At 43.3% G+C, this 21,505-nt stretch overlaps 1 protein-coding gene across 1 annotated transcript in view; it reads left to right on the top strand.

Moving 5' to 3' along the window:
- pdzrn3b (PDZ domain containing RING finger 3b) overlaps nucleotides 1-21,505 on the top strand; it is a 104,278-nt gene that overhangs the window by 80,783 nt on the left and 1,990 nt on the right. The window contains exons 4-9 of the mRNA XM_083971309.1: nucleotides 16,381-16,631; nucleotides 18,673-18,760; nucleotides 20,594-20,692; nucleotides 20,874-20,936; nucleotides 21,093-21,194; nucleotides 21,351-21,467. Coding sequence (XP_083827435.1) covers nucleotides 16,381-16,631; nucleotides 18,673-18,760; nucleotides 20,594-20,692; nucleotides 20,874-20,936; nucleotides 21,093-21,194; nucleotides 21,351-21,467 — 720 coding nt within the window. The remainder of the gene's footprint in view (nucleotides 1-16,380; nucleotides 16,632-18,672; nucleotides 18,761-20,593; nucleotides 20,693-20,873; nucleotides 20,937-21,092; nucleotides 21,195-21,350; nucleotides 21,468-21,505) is intronic.

Genomic DNA, 21,505 nt, shown 5'->3' with positions numbered 1-21,505 from the left:
TAAACTGGGCCCAGTGGGACACAGGCAGGAACAACACCAGGCAGTCCCCATGAATATGAATGATCCAACCAAGCATACATCAAATGCACAGAGCCCAAGTACCACATTGCTAATTGGGAGTGGATGCGGTAACCTCTAGCCCTCTTGTCCCTATTAAAAAAAAAGCCAAATGTTGATGTTTATTATAACAAACCGCATGACATTATTATCGTTTGGTCTCGCTCCCACTGAGATAGGAACCTCCGTCTAGACCAGTAATGAACAAAAGCTGAAGCGTGTGTTTCTCTCTGCTGAACCCGGATCAGCCCACACCACAGAGACAGAGGAGAGAGGTCTTGTCGCAAGCGAGAGCAAGAAATTTAATCAGCAGCGACCAAATTAAATCTGTGATCACAATGACAGACAGTTCTTCACCTGCTGTTTGTGGCTGAACAGGTCCTCCAGTCTGACTTCTCTGCTCTGCGTTTCATTACGGCTGATTATTCATTAAAACACACTTTTTTTTCTTTTTTTTTCAGCTACAACTGCCATAACCTTTAGTGCAGTTGTACGTATCAGAGCACTGTCTCCGTTTTGACTTAGTGAATGGGATAATCTCAGTGTGAAAGAAAGATTAGCTGGGCAAGAGCGCCGGCTAAAACTCTCCACTGATCCCAGCCCCAGGCACAATAGCTCGACTAATGTGAGCGTAGAATTAGTTTCCATGCTACACTGGATGAAAGTTTGAGCCTGAAGCCCAGACAAGCAAAGCCTGCAGTATTTATGAATGATTGTTAAATTTGCACAGATATTTTGCAGTTGGCCTCAGGCAGAGTTTTGTCACCATCACTTCTTCCGCTTCAAAGATCTTATTTTAAGATATCCTCCTTTTTTTTTTAAAGATTGTCCAGTAGTGCAGTTATCTTATGGTTGTGGGAAAAAAAAGATGAGAGTTCATTTGAAGACAGGCTTTAATTAATAGCAGCTGGACAAAAAAACGATCATAGTGAAACCTGATGAGTTGAATTCCCATCCAGGTGTTCTGTCAGAAAAGAAAAAAAAAACAGGATGGTATAGAAGTTTGCCTTAAGGCAGGAGGTTTTTTTTTTTTTTTTTTTTGGAAAAACATAAATCATGCCACAAAACCTGTCGCAGTGCATTAAAAAAATAATGCAACAGCGATATGAATATAAATGTAAAGCCTATGTTGATGCAGGACCATTAACCTGTACAGTTTGAAATCTGGTCGACTTGGTTGGTTTTTCTAATAGTTTTGACCTTTGTCGAAAATTTACATTTTTGCTTTCAATGGCATTTGAAAGAATTAACATAAAATTTGCGTGACATTTGACTGGAAACCTTTTGAGCCTTGGAAATAATGCTGCTGTCTTGCACTGGTGCTGGAGCTGTGGAAGTGCTGATAGATAGGGATCAGTGGACACATCTGGTGGGAGGAAATAAATACCACTATCACCAGCAGTCATGGTTCTCTCCCCCAGGACCAAACCCCCACCACCACTCAGTCTGTCGGAAAAATCTTATCCAGGTATGAAGTTTAGCAGTGTGGACTAAACGTAACAATCAAAACGAAAACAAAACAATCCTGCGTAGGTGGTTCGACCCCGCACTGCAGTGACATTACGGCTTCACCACGTCGTCTGCCTTTGAAAATAAAACATTTTCTAACTCTGACCTCTACAAGTCAACAGATTGTAACCAGCGGCAGCGTTTTCACCCCTGGTGTTTTTATCTCTGGTTGGCTGCGTGGCACCAGAGTAAACACCAAGACAGATGCCAGGTCAGGCTTATGGAGCCATACTCAGTGTGTCTGAACGCAGGGCAGCAGACACCATGAAGGACCCAGAGAACTGTGCTGTATGTCGCTATGCACAAGATGCTCCGCTGGGCAAAGTTTGTCTGGCTGCACTGGGGAGGGCCAGCATAAATATTCATGTGTTTTATTTGTTTTTGCTGGCTTTGGGTTTGTGTATCTGGAGAGAAATACACGAGGAAAAGAATGCACATTGTCTCGTTGTGCTGGATTAGTAAACCAGAGGTCACAAAGTGCTAATTTAACTGGGGCATGGAAAGGGTATGCTGCCGCGCAAAGCTGCAGTGCATAGCTCCGGACGCATAAGTCACAAACATTTCGTGCTTAACCCGCTGTCATAGATAAATGCCTTTTGCGTAGCGCTCATCCATATGGAGGCCGGATTTCAAATAAAAAGTCTGGAAGTGTTAACAAACAAGCTCCCAGGGTCCCTTGAGAGAAACATATTGTCATGAAGTGAAAAGCCTTTCCATCACTCGGCTTATTGCTGCACAATGGATGTAATGATGCTTATTAATTAAGAAGACTTTATCCTGCGTGATGCCAGCCTACCCCATTCATGAGTAAGCCCCCCCACCTCCCCACCCCTCCCCTCCCTCATGAATAATCAACAAGAGGCTGCTTAATAAACATGAGGGGGGTGTATATATAGCTGAGCTCCAGCACTGGCCTCCGTAAGCTCAGCAGAAGGCTGGAGAGCGACGTAGAGGGAGGGAGCATGTGAGGCGAGGAGTGTGTGTGTGCGCGTGTGTGTGTGTGTTTGGGGGGGGGGCGACTACCGAGTGTGTGTGAGAGAGAGAAAGAGAGAGAGAGAGACAGAGGACGCTGAGCAGAGAGATACAGCCACAAGCTGGGGGGAAGTCAATCCTGTCAGCCAAAGTGGTAGCGTGGCTGTGGAAGAGAAGACGTGGAGCAGACAGTTTAGAGAGGGGAAGAAGACAATATTTGCGTCCTCTCTTCTTCTTGCCTGAGTGGCTTGGAGGCAGAGTCTGGATGGTGTGATCTCCTCCAACATGGGATGCAGCCTCTGTACCCTGCAGAAGCCTCAGGAGCAATACAAACTACTCTATGAAGTCTGCCAGGTACTGTGACCAAGCCTCAGGAAGAGTTTCTGAGCTTTACTTTACTTTGTGTTGTTTATGTTGCTTTACTGTGCTGTGTGTGTTTTTGTTTTGGGATTTGTTGGAATCGTAGCCGTGTCTCGTGTCTCTGGCGAGGTGAGTGGGGGTCACCGGCTGAGTGGGTGAGTAAGAGCAGGAAAATAAAGTGGAGTTGTTAGCGGCTGGAGCTTCCTTGCAGCTGAGCAGCCTGAACTCCGGTCGCAGGGGTCAGCGAGAGGTGGCGCGCCGTGCTTAAAGGAGGGGGTGATGAAGAGGTGACAGCTCTCTCAATGCGTCTGTTAGTGTGCGCCGATCGCTGCCCACCTCCTCATTGTCAACTGAATGCTGACTCTGAGCTTTTCCGAGCTTTAACCCCTGTTTGACTTTCACTTAAGTTTATATTTAACACTCTGCTGCCTGTTTGGCACATTTTTTTCCCCCACAAAGAAAACAGAGCAGACGTGTTATAGATGCACCATTAACACACATGTAGGGTGTCACATGAGAGACCACAGCTGGTTTTGTCATTCATCTTTTCACTGTTTTCTAAGGTTCTGTAAAACAATACTCGATTAGTGCTGAGACAATTGATTGATTCATTTGGCTGACTAAACATTAATCAACTTTTATCACGATGAATGACAAAAATTCACCAACTCACTTTTTTTTTTTTTACAGTTTTTTTGGGGGGGTTTTACATCAATGTGAATTGAATATTTTTTTGGTTTTGGTATCTTGGTCGTCTTCACTACATCGACTTGGAGTTTGGAAGACAGTTGTCAGCTTTCTGTTGCGGTTTTGTGACTAGAGCTGTGTTTTCTTTCTTTTCATGTGGAAGTATTTTGTGCCACAGTTTTTTTTAGTTTTTTTTTTCTTCTCAAAATCCACATCTTTCCATTACTCATTTTGAAGTTTGTGGTGTCATATTGAATATTGGGCAGGAAAAAGGGAAAAAAAAACACCTTGTGATATGGGTTTTTCCACATGGTTCTAATTGCAAAACTAACAGATAAGTCAATAATGAAAGATATTCATAAGAGGACTTGGATACTCAAAATACATTCTTATTTGAATTTGCATATTGCATGTATTTAAAGACTGAACTCTGAGGTTTTGTTTTTGATGGATTTCTGTTGATGATCACATTTTCACGCAAGTTGTTCATTATTTTCAAGGCAGCAAAGCATCTTCCACCTGTCTGCCCTGAAAATGAACTCGGTGTGAACCCGATTCCTCCGTCTCTAAAAAAAAAATCATCAGTTGTTATAGATTATTAAAAAAGAAAGAGTTTTCACATTGAAGTCAGGATCAGATTATAGTGGAGTGGGGGAAGAGTTAGTAGATCATTTGCTCTGTGAGTGACATGTGGTGCATCAGAACAAAACCTACAGAACGCTGCTACTGTACTTTGTGTTCTTCCCAGACTTTGCTGCGTTGTCAACCTTAATTGAGACAACACACTCGGAGTGCTGGTTTATTCATCAGTGTTTGGATTCGAGCTGCAGTCTGTTCTAATGAGTGAAAACAACACTGACCCATCTGACAGCGTACAGCTCAGAGAGACTGTGCTGCACGTCTTTGAGGACTGCTCTCTGTAATATGCTCAAAACTGACTCCTCTTTTTGTTGTTGTTGTATTTACTCCATCTTTTCATCCATAGTGGACTCCAGCCAAGAGTTACCCTCCTATCGCACCAAATTACATCTCCATTTGCTGCACAGGGTGCCGGGTGGCTGCTGGTGGCTGGTTTAAATGAACGTAATTATTAAGCTCTCTGTGGATCGCACCCATTACCCCCCCCCCCCACACCCCCCATAAAAAAAGAGAAAAAAAACATCTCCCTCCTATCACAGGAAGATAACAGGGGGTGTCTGACATCGTGCCTGCAAATACTTTGGCTTTGATCAGGACTAAAAGGTTTTGGCTTGTCTCAAAGAAAAGATGGGTGTTATGCAGTGGCATAATAAATGGATTATGGGTGCTAACAGTGGGGTCACAAAGCTCTCTCCACTCCTCTACCCCCCACCTCCACCACCACCCAACCGTCGACTAACGGCAAAAAAAAAAACACAGCGTTTGGAAGTGGAGCTGTCACTTCTTTTGTTCCGGCTTCTCTGTGGTCTCTTCCCTTGTCAGTCCTCCGGGATGGGCAGACCCTTCTCACTTTATTTCTGTTTATCTTACAGCAGTCAGTTACTCTGTCTGCCACCGCAGACACAGAGGGTGTGTGGGTTTTTACCATCACGAGTCACTTGTCATTTTGCTGCCCTCAAACAAGCCAGTCAGCCGCCACATATGACAGCAGGCAAGGCAGCACAGATTATTTCTGCTGCAGCAAATAGATGGTCTGGCTTCCAAAGAAATCTTGTCATGCCACCCAAGCTTTAACTGGGACATGTTTTCTTATCATATCATAGTTGGTTTTTGAAGGTGGAACATCTCAAAACCAAAAAAACAACAACTAATGATTATTTCCATAATTGGTAAATCTGCTTGATTCAATGCTGCACGTTCAGTGAATTGATTTAGTTCTCAGGCAAAATCTTGATCACAACGTGTAATTATTTCCTTTTAGCCATGAAAAACAGTAATAATACAACTAGGTGCTTCATCATTCATCTAAAAATAGGCAGGAACTGAGTTTTTTTCATGGTCTTTGGTCAATTATACCACAATGATCAATCTGAGACGCCGTAGACCCACATTACACATTATAGAGGAGTCCAGCCCTCTGACACACTTTGTATGTTTAATGATTAGATATCCCCACTAGGATGTGCATCCATAGCCTCTAACTACTTGCACTGGTTAATGATGGCTGGGTTCACACTCATTTTTCATGAATGGCCACATCTGGGTTCACCATAGCTCCTGCAGGTTACTGTAAGGCTTGGTAGTATAAGAAATAATCAGGGATGTATTGATCCAAGGCAGAGGTATCAGCCCTGATTCCCTTATTCAGCATTATATATCATCATGACAGGTTCACATCAAATACAGTTTCCTTGATGATGCCATTCATTTAGTCATGGTTGAAACAGTTCCTGGCACTGCAATGAGTCCCACACAGTGTGATACACGTATTTTAAATCTGGCATTAGCCTGAGTTGAGTTATTGTTATAGAGAAAGACAATGATTGGAGGATTGGATTGGTGGATCCCTGGGCAGGAGCTATGCAAAACCCTAAGTAATATGGCGTATAGGTTGCTTGATAACAACTTGTGCTGTAACTGACCCTGTTCAACTTTTGTCAATCAGATCTCAGTTTTAATGGTTATGGTCAGCTGAAAAATGTCTTGTTGAATTTGCTCATGAAGACTTGAGACTGGGATGTCTTGAAAAAGTCTGTTTCTGAATGAGGCTGTGATGAGCTCATTAACCATTAAACATTGTATTTCTCCTTGCTGGTGTGATCCTCCCACTCACTGTGCACCTGTTCAATCCACTGAGTGAGTATACAGAACATTTTCTGTGTGCATGTTCTTGTGTGGCCATTCAGCTGTGTGAGCACATCCTTAGCTTGTACCTCTAGGGTGGATTTAAGAGAGATTCAAATGGGACATATAGTACATATTAATGAACATTTTCATGTAAATATGTTTGAGATTGTAGTCTATAGGCTCATTTCCGTCTCTAGTCCCACTGGCAGGTTGGGATTCTGGGAGGTCTTATTCCTCCTTACTGATAATACAGGCAGATCCTCCTGATCACAGAGCCTGGCTCAGTGCCCACTCCCGCTCTCCCCGTCATCCCTCCGAGGGCTTAATAATCCATGAACACTTGAAATCTTTCCAGTTCATTAAACACCTTAGCTCTAACTCCCATGTTGGAAGCATGAAAAATATGGCTTTGCACTGTTTTATAAAAGTCAGCAGACTGCACATCTTTTTTCCTTTCTTTTTTTTTTTTACATAGAGGAATTTTCCAGTCCTGGCAGAATTTGAAACACTCGACTGGCTTGGTAATTTGACTCTGTTTAGATAGAGCCGTGGTGTCTGCATACATTATTTTCTCAAAAGGAACTGCACTTTAGCAGATTTTTTTGTTTGCAGCGCTGAGTGTCAATAGAGCCGTACAGGAGATCAAACACTGTTAAGGGCTATTAAATGAAGCCAACACAGCGTCCTAGATAAGTGTTTTCCCTTTTCACTATAATCATTAAAGGCCTGAGCTGCACCGGCCTCAGTGCTCCCTTTTAAACTTGACCCTTCTGACAGCGGCGGACCCCTTGGTCTTTTCTTCAAAGCTAAAGGTAAGCGCCATGTGGAGATGTGAGCTCAACTGCTTTTGTCAGGGACTTTAAGGTAGAGGCCTTGGAAACTCTGTTTGACAGTCCCAGGGCTCTTAATCTCTCTAGAAGCACTCTGTAATGGCTGTGGCGCCGTGCTGCGGCTCTTACAGGACCCAGAGCTTAATTAGAGCCTCAGCACAAGCTGGCCACTGAGGCTGTGATCCACGCCGAACTGATCGGCCTATTGTTTGTTTGCTAAGTCTTTTGCTTTTCTTAGGTCTTTCTCTGTGTATCTGTCTCTCTCAATTTTTCCTCCTGCAGAGGGACAACATCTAAAGCCAAAAAAAACGATTGATCTGCTGAGCTTAAGACATTTACAAATGGGCCCGCTGGAACGTTTCCTATCTGAAGCTTTCCAAATGCCCCTGCCTAATTAGCCCTGTTTCTGATTGAAGGCTGCAGAGATGTCACACTCGGCTCAAGAAGCCATGTTGTCATTGCACCAGATGGTCTCAGTGTGACATCTTCTGGACCAGACAGACAGAAAAATGAGATGTAAATGTCTGTACAAGACAGCTTCCCATCCCCTCCATCCTCTGCCCCCTCCCATTCCACTGTTGGAGAGTAGACCCCCATAATCAAAGCAGTTACCAAGAATAAAAAGGGGGAAATCGGGCACTTAGTGATAGAGCTTCCCGATCTGTCTCAGCCCCTGTAATGAGGCTTGACACAGACTGCATACAGAGACAAAGCAGGGATCACCAGCTCCGAGCGTGGCCACTGGAGCTTGACACTGTGTGTTCTTAATAACAGCTAAGACCAGCCCTGGTGCCCTGCACATCTGTTAAACTCTGGAGCAGGTGGCTGGCTGCCACAGGGGAGCAGTCACAGGAGCCCATGTACTTACTGTCAGTGAAAAAGCAGATGACAGAGAGGAATCACAGACATGACAGAGACGTGAGAAGATCTGACTGTACAGCCTGACCAGACTGGGAAAGACCATCAGACAAACAAAGAAATGAACAACATATTAGTGGTTGGAAATATGGCAACAGATACTGAGAAATAGTTTGTTTCACTTCATTCATTCAACCCAAATGTGGTATGTCTGTGTCATCTCAACCTATTCTTGTGGTAAATCTGTCTGGCCGACATAATTTTCATTACATTACAGTTGTCATTGTAAATTTGCCCACTGTGGGATAAATTAAGGATGATCTTATTTTATCCATACATCATAGATTAATCAACATTTTCAACTGCAAACCTACTCTTGAATCACTGTGTTTCTCAAATACATTATCAATACGGTATCAATACAGTAGCCTACTTTTCTGGGCAAATTGAATCGTAGGCAACTGGACTTGTATGGGAAGAGGTTTCGCCTCTTATCCAAGGGGCTTCATCAGTTCGTATGCAACAAGTCCCTCTAGTCCGCACTAGCTAGACAAAGACAATGGAGTAAGACCCAGGTATTTAACCTCTCTGGGAGTGGTCACCAGAGTACCTTCAATACAGTATTGTCACCTTTAAAATCAGTGATGAAGCAATCTTCACTTTTTCGAGGTATTTAATAAAGTGAATTAGGCAAAAAAACTTTTATTTTTTAAAGGAAACATCCAGGGAGTCACATTTAATCCAGTTCACAGTATAAAGTGATACACCATGACAGGAGTCGCTCATCTGTACCACACAGAGATGTCACTCAGTATATAGATGTCATGTCTCAGTGTCACTATACTCATGGATGTCACTCAGATTCATCACGTCTCGTAAATTGAGTTTTATTCAATCGTGATTGACAGGACCTGCCCTCTCACACCCCCCTTTAACAAGCAAAACACTACAACATGGTGTTGGTTAGTGACACAGAGAATATTGCATTGCACGCTCACTGGCTAAAAATCGAAAAGTCAGCACAATCCTAACCCGCGCTGAAGAAGTCACAGATGTTGTTTTATGGTGTGCTGCACAGATGAGGCTCTGATCTTTTTGCCAGAAGCCATGAATGGAACGATTTCAACTTTGTGCAGACGCATCAGGAGATCAGGGTGACGTATCCTTGAATAGTCCTCGTCAGATATTTCATATTGAATCAGAGGTTTGTCTGTCAGTAGGATGGAGCTCCTAGTTCCGTTAGTTTTCTCATGCAAGAGCAGCAGTGCATTAATCTGATCGTTGATGCACAATTAAGAGTTTCCTGATTGTAATTACAAAATAAATGCTCTCGTACCATATAAGTGCTTAGTGTGTGTGTGTGTGTGTGTGTGTGTATGTGTGTGCTAGTGTTGGTTATGAATAAAACATGTGTGTCCCATGTGGACTATGATGAGTTGTTCAATAGCTTCAACTTATGGGATGCATTTGAATGATTGAGGATGATTATGTCTCATTATCAGGCTGTAAAAACGAGTGTCTGCCAGAGATGTGTTTTACTCCCAGACAGGAATACGATATAGACTTAACCTGAGAAACACGTGGGACTTCCAGGAGACTCTCGGTGGCTTCATTGTACTTTGTGTGTGCGTGATCGATGTCTAGCCTCCCCATCCTCCAGCGGAGTACATCTGTGTGCAGCTCTGTTTGATTGGCGCCGGAGCAAACTTGACTCTGCGAACTTGAACAAACAGACTTGTCCCCGGCACAGAGCTGAATGTACTGTCTCTATAACTCAGAGGGAATAGAATAGGTGAGGGCAGAGCTGCTGAGGCTGCGCACAGCGGGGGGTGGGGGGGTGCATGGGGGGATAGGGAGGTGGCGGCTCGCTGGGAGTGGATGACATGACCCTGGATCTCGGCTCATTTGCCGATATTCTCCCATGAGCTCCACCATTAATTTCACTCTATGCCTCTCAGAGGTTATGTAGCCTGGCTGCGCTCTGGTCAGACAGCCTTGTACAGCCTCCATCAGGCAGCCCGGAGATGAAACGAGTCATCAGCCTGGGAGAGCATGACAACAATGTTAAGTGCAGCTTTGATGCTGTTAAGGCAGACGGTTTTCTGTCTGTTTATTTCAGCAAATGATATTTGTTCACTTGTTCATGTGTTTCAGAATAAAGTGGGGCAACAAGATTTTGGCTTATTGTGATTCCTGTTCAATCTGGTTTTGAGTTTTATGTAAGATATTGCCTGTTACTGATCTGCTGTGCAGTGGTCCTCTCTGTGGTTTCAGGCTGCACTGGTCCTTTAATGTTTAAAACCAAAACTTGTAAAAGACAAAAAAAAAAAAAAAGTATTGTCTGCTTTCAGTTGAAGGTTCCTGCAAATTAATATTGAATTTGAGTTTGTGTTATTTTCTGAATGATGACAGGTTACTGCTGATGGGCTCAAGAGTTTCACTAATAAATCCCTTCTCATCCCTTTGAGAGATCATTTTAAACGCTGAATAAAACGGATGATTGTTGAAGGGCTTAGAAAGTAAAAGAAACGGTTTTCGAAGTCAAGTAAAGTTCATCAGCTCCCAGAGGCAAATTCACTCACACATACACACTTCACAGGTGCCTAGTAGACCCATGAGACGACAGAGAGGCGGCAGAAAACGGACTGGAAGTGATTTGGGTTCTTAATTGATCAGCTCTGGATAACAGAATGTCCCCTTCTTAAATCAGATTAGGTGGAAGTAAACAGTGGTGTCTCTTTCAGCCAGTATTAAGTTTTTAGCTGTTTGTTCTGTAATCCTCAGTAAGCTCGCACCACTGTGGTAAATAAAGACTGCTGTGTTTTCGAGCCTCACACCACGGAGAGATTTCTGTCCAGTCAGTCGAAAGAACAATGTTTGCGAAATCTCCAAAAAGCGTGCACATCCACACACGCTGTCATCGGTCCATCCTTGAATTTATCTATTTCTTATGAAAAAACGGTTCAAAATTAAATAAAAGGAGGATTAACTGTGTTCTTTAAGTAGAATCAGGCACGTGCACACATAGGGCCCAAAGGGTGCTTGAGCCCCTGCCCTTTTTGCCTCGTATTAAAAAGTGCCCTTTTTAAAAAAAATGTTTTTTCAATAAATGCATTCCTGTTGTGCATGAGGATGTAAACAACCGCGCTGTAAAAATGGGGGGGGGGGGGGCTGCCCCGCGGTGCGCGCTCCCTCACATGCACGTCCAGAGAGAGAGAGAGAGAGAGAGAAGTAGAAGCTGCTGCCTCATCGATAACTCTGTGTTATCCAGATGAGACGTGACAGTGGAGCGACTTGTGTCGAATCTCGTGAGTTGTAAATCCACCAACATAACTTCCTTGTCGGTTCTGACAAGTCGCCGTCCACTTATTCAATGAGCTTAATATGAGTCATATTTCAGAAAAGCGCCATTTGTGTTTGTTTAGCTCACTGCTTGTTAAGAGTTAAGCCCCACCCCGTCCTCTGTCTAACATCACCTGAATGTAGTGAACAACAACAGCAACAGGAGGAATCACTCACTCAGCTTGATTTCACTGACTATTTGAATTTGTTTCCAGATATTGAGTTACTTGTAATTGTGACTTTGCTGTGGTAAATATTGCTGCTGTTCTGAAATATGCACAGTAGCAGTCACAGTAGTCATTTCTTGGTTTTGTGTGTGTAGCCTGTAGGCTTAGCCTACTTCTATTTTGCATTTTTTTTTCCTGCAATGTTAATGTGCACCCAATACAATATTAGCCTTAGCCTACCAGTTCAGAAGTCATGACTCTGTTTCGGGAAGTTGGGAAATTGGTCCAGCGTGTTGACTGCAGTCCTGAAGGCGTGCAGGCTTTCTCTACCGACTAAATAGTGACTGTAATTTATTTTAATTTATTTATTTTGATATTAAGGCCTGAAAAAATTTTACATACTGCCCTTTTCTGATGTTGAGCCCCTGCCCCTCTATAGTCATGTGCACGTCCCTGAGTAGAATGACCCACATCCACACTGCCACTCAAATGCTTTATAGCTCCCCCCCCTCCCCACACCAAAAAAAAGGAAAAAATAAGCCGTCAAGCCTTCGTGCCCTCAATCACGTCAGCGCTCCTCTCTGTTCCAAAATGTAGACTTTGAAGAATTTGTCTTAAGAGGTGAATCTGAGCAGACGGAGGAGGCGAGCGGCCCGACTCTCAAGGCTCTTTAAAATGCAGGTCTATAGAGCGAGGTTCCCAGGGTTTCCTCCGCCTTCCTTTGCCTGGCAGAGTTTCCACTCTGTTCACCTCACTGCGTTTCCCCAAGGAACTGAAACACTGGCTCTTTAATGATGTTCTTCTCCTCTTTATTAAAGGATTATGTGGTGATTGAATGGCCGTATCAGAGACTAATGTTATACAACACAGGCAGTGAATTGACTTAATATCCTGCAAAGCCTTTTTCTGTATGATAATGATTAGAGCTGTGGGTTGTTTAACAGTGATACAGAGGCGCAGGGACTTTTTTGAAGGTAGTTTTGTCCCCGTCAGTGAAGTTTTTCGAGCAGATTCACATTTGCAACAGGGAAGGCAAACCACTGCTATTATTTTTGTCCTTGTGTGTTGCTGAACTCAGCCAAACTCAAGCAGAAGTATCAGCAGTTGTCTGCTGTAACCTGCTTTTGTTTACCCCTGTCTGACATCAAGGGTCCATTGTTTCAAAAAAAAAATGTACTGGGAATTTTAAGTAGTAAGTCTCCATCGTAAACTGAATATGTTGAGGCTGCATCCACACTACATTTTGGTTTTAAAATTCATCTTTTTGTTCCTACCCTCACCTTGCTGTCCACAGTTTTTGAATGCCCAAAACAAAGACCTTTAGAAAATGATCTTGGGCCTGTTTAGTTTGAAAACTCTGGGGTTGTAGTGAGGACATAGAAAAACTTTTTTGGAAAAGATGACATCGCTCAGCTGCACCCTGATTGGGTCTTAGCAGCCTGGACTACCAGTAACTGTCCAGTAGTTGTTGTGCATATCAACACTGCAACTGTCTTTGCTGTTTCTTGTTTTCTTGTTGTTGTAATACTTTTTTGTGACAAATCAACTACAGAGTAGACCATCTGCCTCCTGTTTACACCGGCTCACCTTTGGCCAGAATATGAGAATGGTCAGGAAAGTGAGTGTTTTCGGGTTTTAAAATCTGAATGGAGATGGTTTCTGATACAGAGCGAAAACATGATCTCCTTGAAAATGGCATTGTAAAATGTAGCATACTGGAGAGAAGGTAGACATTGAAACACAATTGAAAAAAACAATTTCACATTAGCTACTGGTTTTCAGTTTGTTGTTATTGGCATTCTTATGAATAAAGCCTCAGTTTCAATAAAACTACCTGAAGAAATAATGAAATAGGAAATCTATGAAATGTCATCTACCATAACGATAATAACAAAATAGAGAGACCCAGCTGTTTAGCAGATAACCACACACACCCACACACACACACAAATGCACAAAGAGAGACTTCGTTTTCGACATCTCAGTCCAGCCTGATTTGCGTTCCAGGGTTGATGCTGCTCCAGGGCTCACAGCGCAGGTCGCCCCTGCTGCCCCTAATTATTACCCAGAGGCCTGAAGACTGACAACTATCACAAGGCACTGAGGGAACAACTGAAATCCTGAACTGATAGAAATGTGCACATAGGGATACAAGTCCCTGAGTCCACTGTTGTTCAGGTCAGATGTGATATTTTAATGAAAGGAAATAGGCGTTGAATAACACAAATCCACAGCTGTGTAAATTCCTCACCGCACACACACACAGCAGACGTGTGATTTAGACCTAATTAATATTCCTGTAAGTGTGTTGTCTCTGTCCTCTGTTCATTTAAACAGATTTTACATAGACTCTTTCTTGGAGCATGCACCAGTCCTGTGTGTCGATCATTGTTGCATCGTGTCAACACAAATAACAGCTGGAGTGTTTTGTGTTTGTAAAGGCAAACGTAGTTGTTGATTACAGTTAAGGAGGAATTCAAGACTTCTTCAGTTTCTGTTCATCAAAAGCAGCTGAACCGCAGCGGCGTCGAGGCACAGGGTTAACATGGCAGAGTTGGAGAGCTCAGCGGTGGCGCAGCATTGTGTATTGTGTCGGGGGAGTGTTGTGTGTTTTTTCTCAGTGTGCTGCAAAGGGCTGCTCCGTGTCAGAGGTGAGCGTGGTGAATGGGGGCCGTGGGACCCCCTCCACAGCTGGGAGGAGACTCCCCCTATTGAGAGCGCTGAGGCAGAATGCTATGGGCTCAACAAGACGGGGGCTAAAGGCTTTGTCTCTGGTTCACTGCCTTCAACTAGCCCCGGGATTCCTGGCAACCAGGTTTGACTGTTGGAGCCTGCACGCAGAGAGAAGAGAGCACAAAGGCGCTTGTCTTCCTCAGCTGATGTGCAACATCACGGCTCGCTGTGGGAAACAAAGATGGTTGAGGATGTGAGGTCCTGCAACATTTTTTTTTTTTTAACCAAGGCTTACTGCTGATACCGGACAAATAAGAGTGAAGATGTCTTTTTTAGATAGTGATATTATTTGTTTTGATTGGGCTTTCGCTCACAATCGAGGCCAGCTTTCCATCTCCTCTTTGCATGAGAGGACAGTGGTCTTAAAATCTCAAGGTTGTTTTTAAGGATTTCATGCATTATTATTCTGCGATGTGGGAACTCGCTTTCCTCAGTGTCGAATTATTCAGAGCAAACCGCAACTAGATGAGCTATTAATTTTTTGGGGGCAAGTTTGGATGTAGAAGAAGTAGAAGTTTAAATCCACTGAGATGATCCAATTATACTGCAGGCCCAGGATTAGCATTAATCTGCTGTGGTTATTAACAGGCGCAATGCCTCTTTTGACTTCTATGTTAAGTTCCTTCCTTTTCTAACCTTTCATGTCCTTCCCCAATGCACACATCCATATATACGTACACACCGCCTTTGGTTTCTATACATATACCTTTATAGAGATGTGTTCTCAGAGAGTAATTGTCTGGGTCAAAGTCAGGTTTTGTGCATACACTGCGCTCATTCCCCTGGAGGTGCTTTAAGATTGCTGCTACTCCTCATGCGCAGCACCACATTTAAGTCTGCAAACTATGACATGAATTGGAATGAGACAGCCATAGCTGGAGGCAGGTGCACCGGACCAGCCACATGTTTATCAGAAAATGAATCCTCAAACATGATGGACTCGCATGTATGTTAGATGTCACAGGGAGTGAGAAGGGAAGCTAAAGATTAATGACACGCCTAATGACCTGCAACACTTCATCCTGCTAGAAAGTGGTTTTATTTGTAAAAGGCAAGAGAGCATGTGTGTTTGTGTGTGTGTGTGTGTGTGTGTGTGTATGTGCATAGAGGAGGAGGGAGCCAGTGAAATGAGAGGAGAGGAGAGCCCCAGGCTGAGATCCTATCAGATATCTCAACACATCCAGAAATCACAAACCAACAAATTCTGTATGATGTGGTGATTGAAAGCAGAACAGCAGCTCTGGGTAAATCCCGATAAAGCCGAGGGGCCACAGGAGGATCCAGGATGCAATATGTGTGCGTGCAGCTGTTAATAAAGTCCATTAGGCTACTGCTTGTTTGGTCTTCTAACATCTCCTGTTTGCGTTCCCACAGTGGTTGCTCTCTGTGTGAACTTCCAGTGACATAATGGCATTTGGTCCGAAGCAACAACAACAACAAAAAAATCTCAGATTTAATCTTTAGATGGCGTAGATCTGTATTCAGACTTAAATCTTCTTTATTTAATTTAAAGTCTCTTCGGAGTCCATTGGCACATTCTGCAGTAGAGCGCAAGAGCGTCGGCGCTCATCTTTCATCAGCACACAAAGGCCTTAAGTGCCTCGACCAAACTTAATTAGCCTCTTCCCCGCGACACACCGCGGCCTTTTGCTCAAATTAATCTTCTCAGGTTAACACACCGCACCCAATCCACTGTCTCTGATGGGAGGTCAAATTTGTCGTCTGCTGAGAAATTAGTTAGCTAAATGAAGGCTCCCCCATGCAGCCTCGGCTAATGACCTTGATTAATTAAAGAGAGACGCCGCCTAATTAAGGTCTTATTCTGCTTGGTCTGACTGTGACCCTGTAAAACAAGCCGAGGCAGTAATGAGTTATTTTTTCACAACACAATATCGCTGCTGAGTTTGTGCGAGCGCGGTGCTTTAATGTGAGGCCTTTTACCATCAGAGATGACGATGACACCAGTTTAATGTAATGAATCTGCTCTTCACTCTGAGAAACCACAACACCAAGTGTAAAAAAAAATCGTGCATCAGTGTATCCCCACTTAGCTAAAAATCGCTGAGTCATCTCTTGTCTCCTTGTCAACCTTCCTCCAGGTCAATGGCAAGGACCTGTCCAAGGCCACCCACGACCAGGCGGTGGAGGCCTTCCGTACCGCCAAGGAGCCCATCATGGTCCAGGTCCTGCGCCGGACCCCTCACCCCAAACTGGTCAGCCCAAGCGACACCCAAGTCTCAGACATCAGCACTCAGACCGACATCACCCTTCAGCACATCATGGCCCTCACCAAGCTGCCCCCCTCTTCACCCCCCATGACGGAGCTGGAGGAGTATCTGCTCACAGAGGAGTGAGTACCACACAGATTCTGTCACACAGTGTATCGCTCAATACATGATAATCTGTCTTCAGAGTTAAGACACAACAAGGAAACATGGTCATATACTATGAAAAGCCATGCTCCTTAATACTCTGTTATCAGTTTATTATGCACTGTTATATAAAAGTCCTGTAAGAAGTGTTTAAGCCACCCCTGTTATTACAAATGGCTTGATAAAATATGACAAAACACCACTGTCAGTAAAACACAGTTGAGTTCAACACCTTCGCAAACTGCAGCCACCAAAATCACCAACAATGTAGTTGAATCAAACAAACTCATCTGGAAAGGTTCTGTTTCCCTTCTCTTTTATTTGCAATAACTTTTGAATAGATGTGATATGTAGGACATCATGTAGATAATGACCAAAACAAGAATATGATAAAGTTAACATTTAATAATGTGATGTGTATGCTATGAGACTGTAAAATGTGTGTCAATGTGAAGAATGCAATAAAAATGTGTAATGTATAACTGAATACTATAACATATGGGGTTAAGATTGTATAACAAGACTGTTGGATTAAACTCCACTAGTTTTTAATAGGTGCACTTAATAAACTGCCATCCCACATTTTCTGAAATACCTGTGCACATTATGTCTAAATCTGCAGACCGGCTTCATGGTCGGCACAACAATTCTCCAACATTTAAAAATGAAATATCTGCGGCTTTAGTTTCTAACCCATGTTTCGTAACGAGGCGAATGCTCCCATCCATCTTTATGAAAATTCATGATTTCCTTGGAAGCCAAAATTTTATTGGCCCATGAGTGACCTAAATCTGGCACACCTGGGCCGCTGGATTCATGTCAACATGGGAGTGAATGAAGCCAATGGCTGCGTTCAACTAGAGAAGAGAAAAACACAGAAAACAAAGCTGTGACATGCTGCCCCAGAGCATTATAACCCATACACAGTGTACCTACACCTCCCTTCAGAAGCAATAAGCCGGCCCACAAACACACCGCCATATATTTTATGATTCTGAGCTCAAAATAATCAAATCTTCACCCACAGGATCTTAATATGGGCTGTACATAGTACTCACAGCAGAGTTTTATGACACTGACTTCAATCTGCTCATTAGAAAACCCTTTTCACCATACCACCAAAAAATTAAGGGAAGTAAAACAGATTTAAAAACACTATTTAGTGGAATTAGTGTTGTAATAATAGCACCAAGATGAATCTGGGGCCTTTTTTTCCAGAAACTCCACTTTAATTGAGAAGATACAGGAAATCTTTGGTGTCAAAAAACTCAGCAATGTTGAAAAGGTCACTTTTCTCTCAGACACAATCAGACCTTTCACCCTAATAGTTAATTAAGAGCGTGACGCCTTATCTTCTACTCCAGACGTCGCTGCTGTGATCTCACAGGATGTGAAGTTTGGAGGGAAAATGTCCCTGTCACTTCTGGGAGCTGACAGCTCCTCCAGGGCACACAGCCACGTTAAAATGATGATTCTGAGCTTTTGTATTTGCATATTCCCAAAATGCAGCCATTGTGTGTGTGTGTGTGTGTGTGTGTGTGTGTGTGTGTGTGTGTGTGTGTGTGTGTGTGTGTGTGTGTGTGTGTGTGTGTGTGTGTGTGTGTGTGTGTGTGTGTGTGTGTGTGTGTGTGTGTGTGTGTGTGTGTGTGTGTGTGTGTGTGTGTGTGTGTGTGTGTTGAAGAGCCTGGCTACATTTTACACTGTGTGGCAGCAGCAGTCGGCCCATAATGAATAATCTGGATTTCTTTAATTGATTTCTGAGTCAAATTAATAACGCGGCATGTTAATTTGTGATTAGCCTCCGGGTGTAGCTTCAACATATCTGATACAAGAGTGATTTCTACACTGAGTTCTTATTACTTCCTCTCTAAATTCTCATTTATTTTTCAAACTCTGGGGCAAAATTAAACCCAGATTGACAAATGAGTTACTACGTTCTGGTTCCATTTTCATGCATATATGTTAAACTAGCATTTCAACTTGTTTCCAATTTATCTTACGCTCGTTTTCTCTTCTCAGGCATCCTCCAGGACATGCGTACTTTGACCCCAATGATTTCCTGGAGGGCATTCAGCAGGACATAGAACGTGAGGAGCTGGAATATGAGGTAAACATCATTCTCGTCCCTCCACTGTTCTCCCGATGAAGATCTACACTCAGACAGCGCTGCATTATTAGGCCATAAGCAGACCCGAGGTTGCCTCTGTGTCTCCACTCCAGTGGCCTTGCTAGCGACCACAAGTCCTGATATATGGTGGTTATTGATGAGGCACTCTCCCTCCATACAGACGCCGAGATGTAGGCCAGACAGGAATTGAGTTGTTGGTTTGTTCCAGCAGATGCACAACGGTGACATCATTACTTATTAGTGACAAGGCCTAATAAGTCTTCCTTGGCTACGGCGTGGTGGAGATGAGGCCCGGTGGATAATTAGATGGCACAGATAATAGGTCTGTAGTGATGAATCCAATGATGCTCGCTAACAATAACTGGATGAGGCCATCATCAAGCCTCTGCTGTGCTCCCCCAGTGACCTCCACCATCCCCAACACCCCCTCCCCCACTTAAACCCCAACCACCTACTGCTTCATATTAATAATATCCATGGAGGAACTGTGAGGCTGTGAAGAGAGGGGTGAAGTCCAGGGTGGACAATGGCAGATGCACAAAAGACAAACACTGAATAAACCAAGTGTCCTTGAAGAGTAACTCTCAGTTTTACAAAAGAATGGCTGACAAACGATCCAGTTGAGCTGTTCACATTGGGCCAGTTGAATTCAATACCCCATCTTGACTCAGTGCACACTGTAATGTTTCTTATTCACACAACAATAAAGTTAAAATGACAGTAAAAGATACAGTTGAGTACTAGTGGTGAATTAAACAAGTACAAATCTTCTCTAGCTCTAGTTTCTGTCCACTTCTGTGAAACATCTAGTTTTCAGTGATGTAGCTTGACATTTTGAAAAATAGACTTGCTGTGGCTTATGTAGCATCACCACAAGGTTGCTAAGCAACCATGTGACACTCCAGGGCCCACTATTTACAAGTTCAGACTTAGCCCTGGTGTTACAGTTAGAGAGGTGCAAATGTGAGCATCAACACACAAACTCACAAAAGTCACCAAGTTGTTAAATCAATATTTACAGCCAGCAACTGCCAGGTTTTTAGTTGTTGTGTGACAGTGTGTGATGCCTTTGTTGCCTTCTGTTAACTTCCTGATTGCATCTGGTTCACCAGCGCTCCAGATGTTTCCCAGTGACAAATTTACAAATGAGTAAAGTCTTTACAAGCTTAGTCATTTTCCTTGGTTTGAACCTAGTTAATGGTTATGAAGCACTTCAGAGGGACTTTACCCCTGTAAAGACACAATTTGTCAGTTTTACACTGTCGTTTTGTACAAATTTAATTAGTTGTACGGTGGTACAGTAACTAGTGAGTTTTAGACTTTTTGTGCCACGTTTTGAACAAGCTTCCCACATGACCAGTGTGAATCTTCTCATCAAACTCTTTCCTAAAAAAATCATGAATTCGTTTAGCGAAATGTCAACTTATTCCTCTCAGACAGTCTCGTCTCTTCAGCTGAAACTCAGTTTTCGTTAACCCCCTCAGAGCTCATCCTCTGCCCTCCAAGAACAGTGCTGCTCGTATCTTTATCTGTATCTGTGAGATTACAGGTGTTGACAAGTGAGAAACGGGACTCTGCCCGTCCACAGTCGGCTGCATCATCTCTCATTCTGTCTGTGGGCCTTTAAAAAAAAAAGCCAGTGGCTTCCCCGAGTCCAGCTGAAAGATTCATTACAGTGATTGATGGATCACTGTTGCTCCGTGATCCCATTACATTGTCCATTTTCAGTCCATCCAGAAAAACATTATACTCTCAATTTCAATCAAAAAATCCACATGTATGTGAGATTAATTTCTCTATTTGTCTTACCAGGAGGTGGATTTGTACCGAGCCAATATCCAAGACAAACTAGGCCTGACCATCTGTTACAGGACGGATGATGAGGATGAGGCTGGGATCTACATTAGTGAGGTATGTAATTCACAAATCTACTTCAACAGGAAATAAATAGCAACTGTCAGCGTTGACGATATTCACTTTAACACATGGATGTAAGCATTATCCCCTAAAATGTAAAACACAGGCAGGTAATGTGAGTGGACACACAGATGGATGTTCATCTTATTGTCTTGTGACTTTATTCTTTGTCTAGATTGATCCGAACAGCATTGCTGCAAAAGACGGCAGAATTAGAGAGGGGGACAAAATCATCCAGGTAATATTTCTGTCATCTCTGCACTCTGTTTAATTACCCACTTGTTTTTTTACTCCTCTGCATTTAATACTTAAAGCCAATTATGTATACATTAAAATTTACAAACAATATGTTAAAAAGTTCAGCTTTTTAAGGAGATTTTCTGTCTCCGTCAAGATCAATGGTGTTGAGATCCAGAACCGAGAAGATGCCGTGGCTCTGCTGACCAGTGAGGGGAACCAGAACATCTCCCTGCTGGTGGCCAGACCAGAGATCCAGGTAATCAGGATGTCACTGTGGGTATAAGCTGTCTTCAAGAGAAAGCTGGAGCAGGACTGTCAGTGGGAGATGGTGCAGGTCCATATTTTATAGTAAAACTTTGCAGTTGAGTATTTGCGTCTAATGAGGCGTCTCGTCTTCCCCACTGCGTCTCAGCTGGACGAGGGCTGGATGGATGATGACAGGAACGACTTCCTGGATGACCTCCACATGGATATGCTGGAGCAGCAGCACCATCAGGCCATGCAGTTCACTGCCAGCATGCTGCAGCAGGTACACACACACACACACACACACACAGACGTTCACAG

The sequence above is a fragment of the Trachurus trachurus genome (assembly GCF_905171665.1).
Source record: "Trachurus trachurus genome assembly, chromosome: 5".
Classification (NCBI taxonomy): domain Eukaryota; kingdom Metazoa; phylum Chordata; class Actinopteri; order Carangiformes; family Carangidae; genus Trachurus; species Trachurus trachurus.
This window is presented reverse-complemented; position numbering and strand designations above follow the sequence as displayed.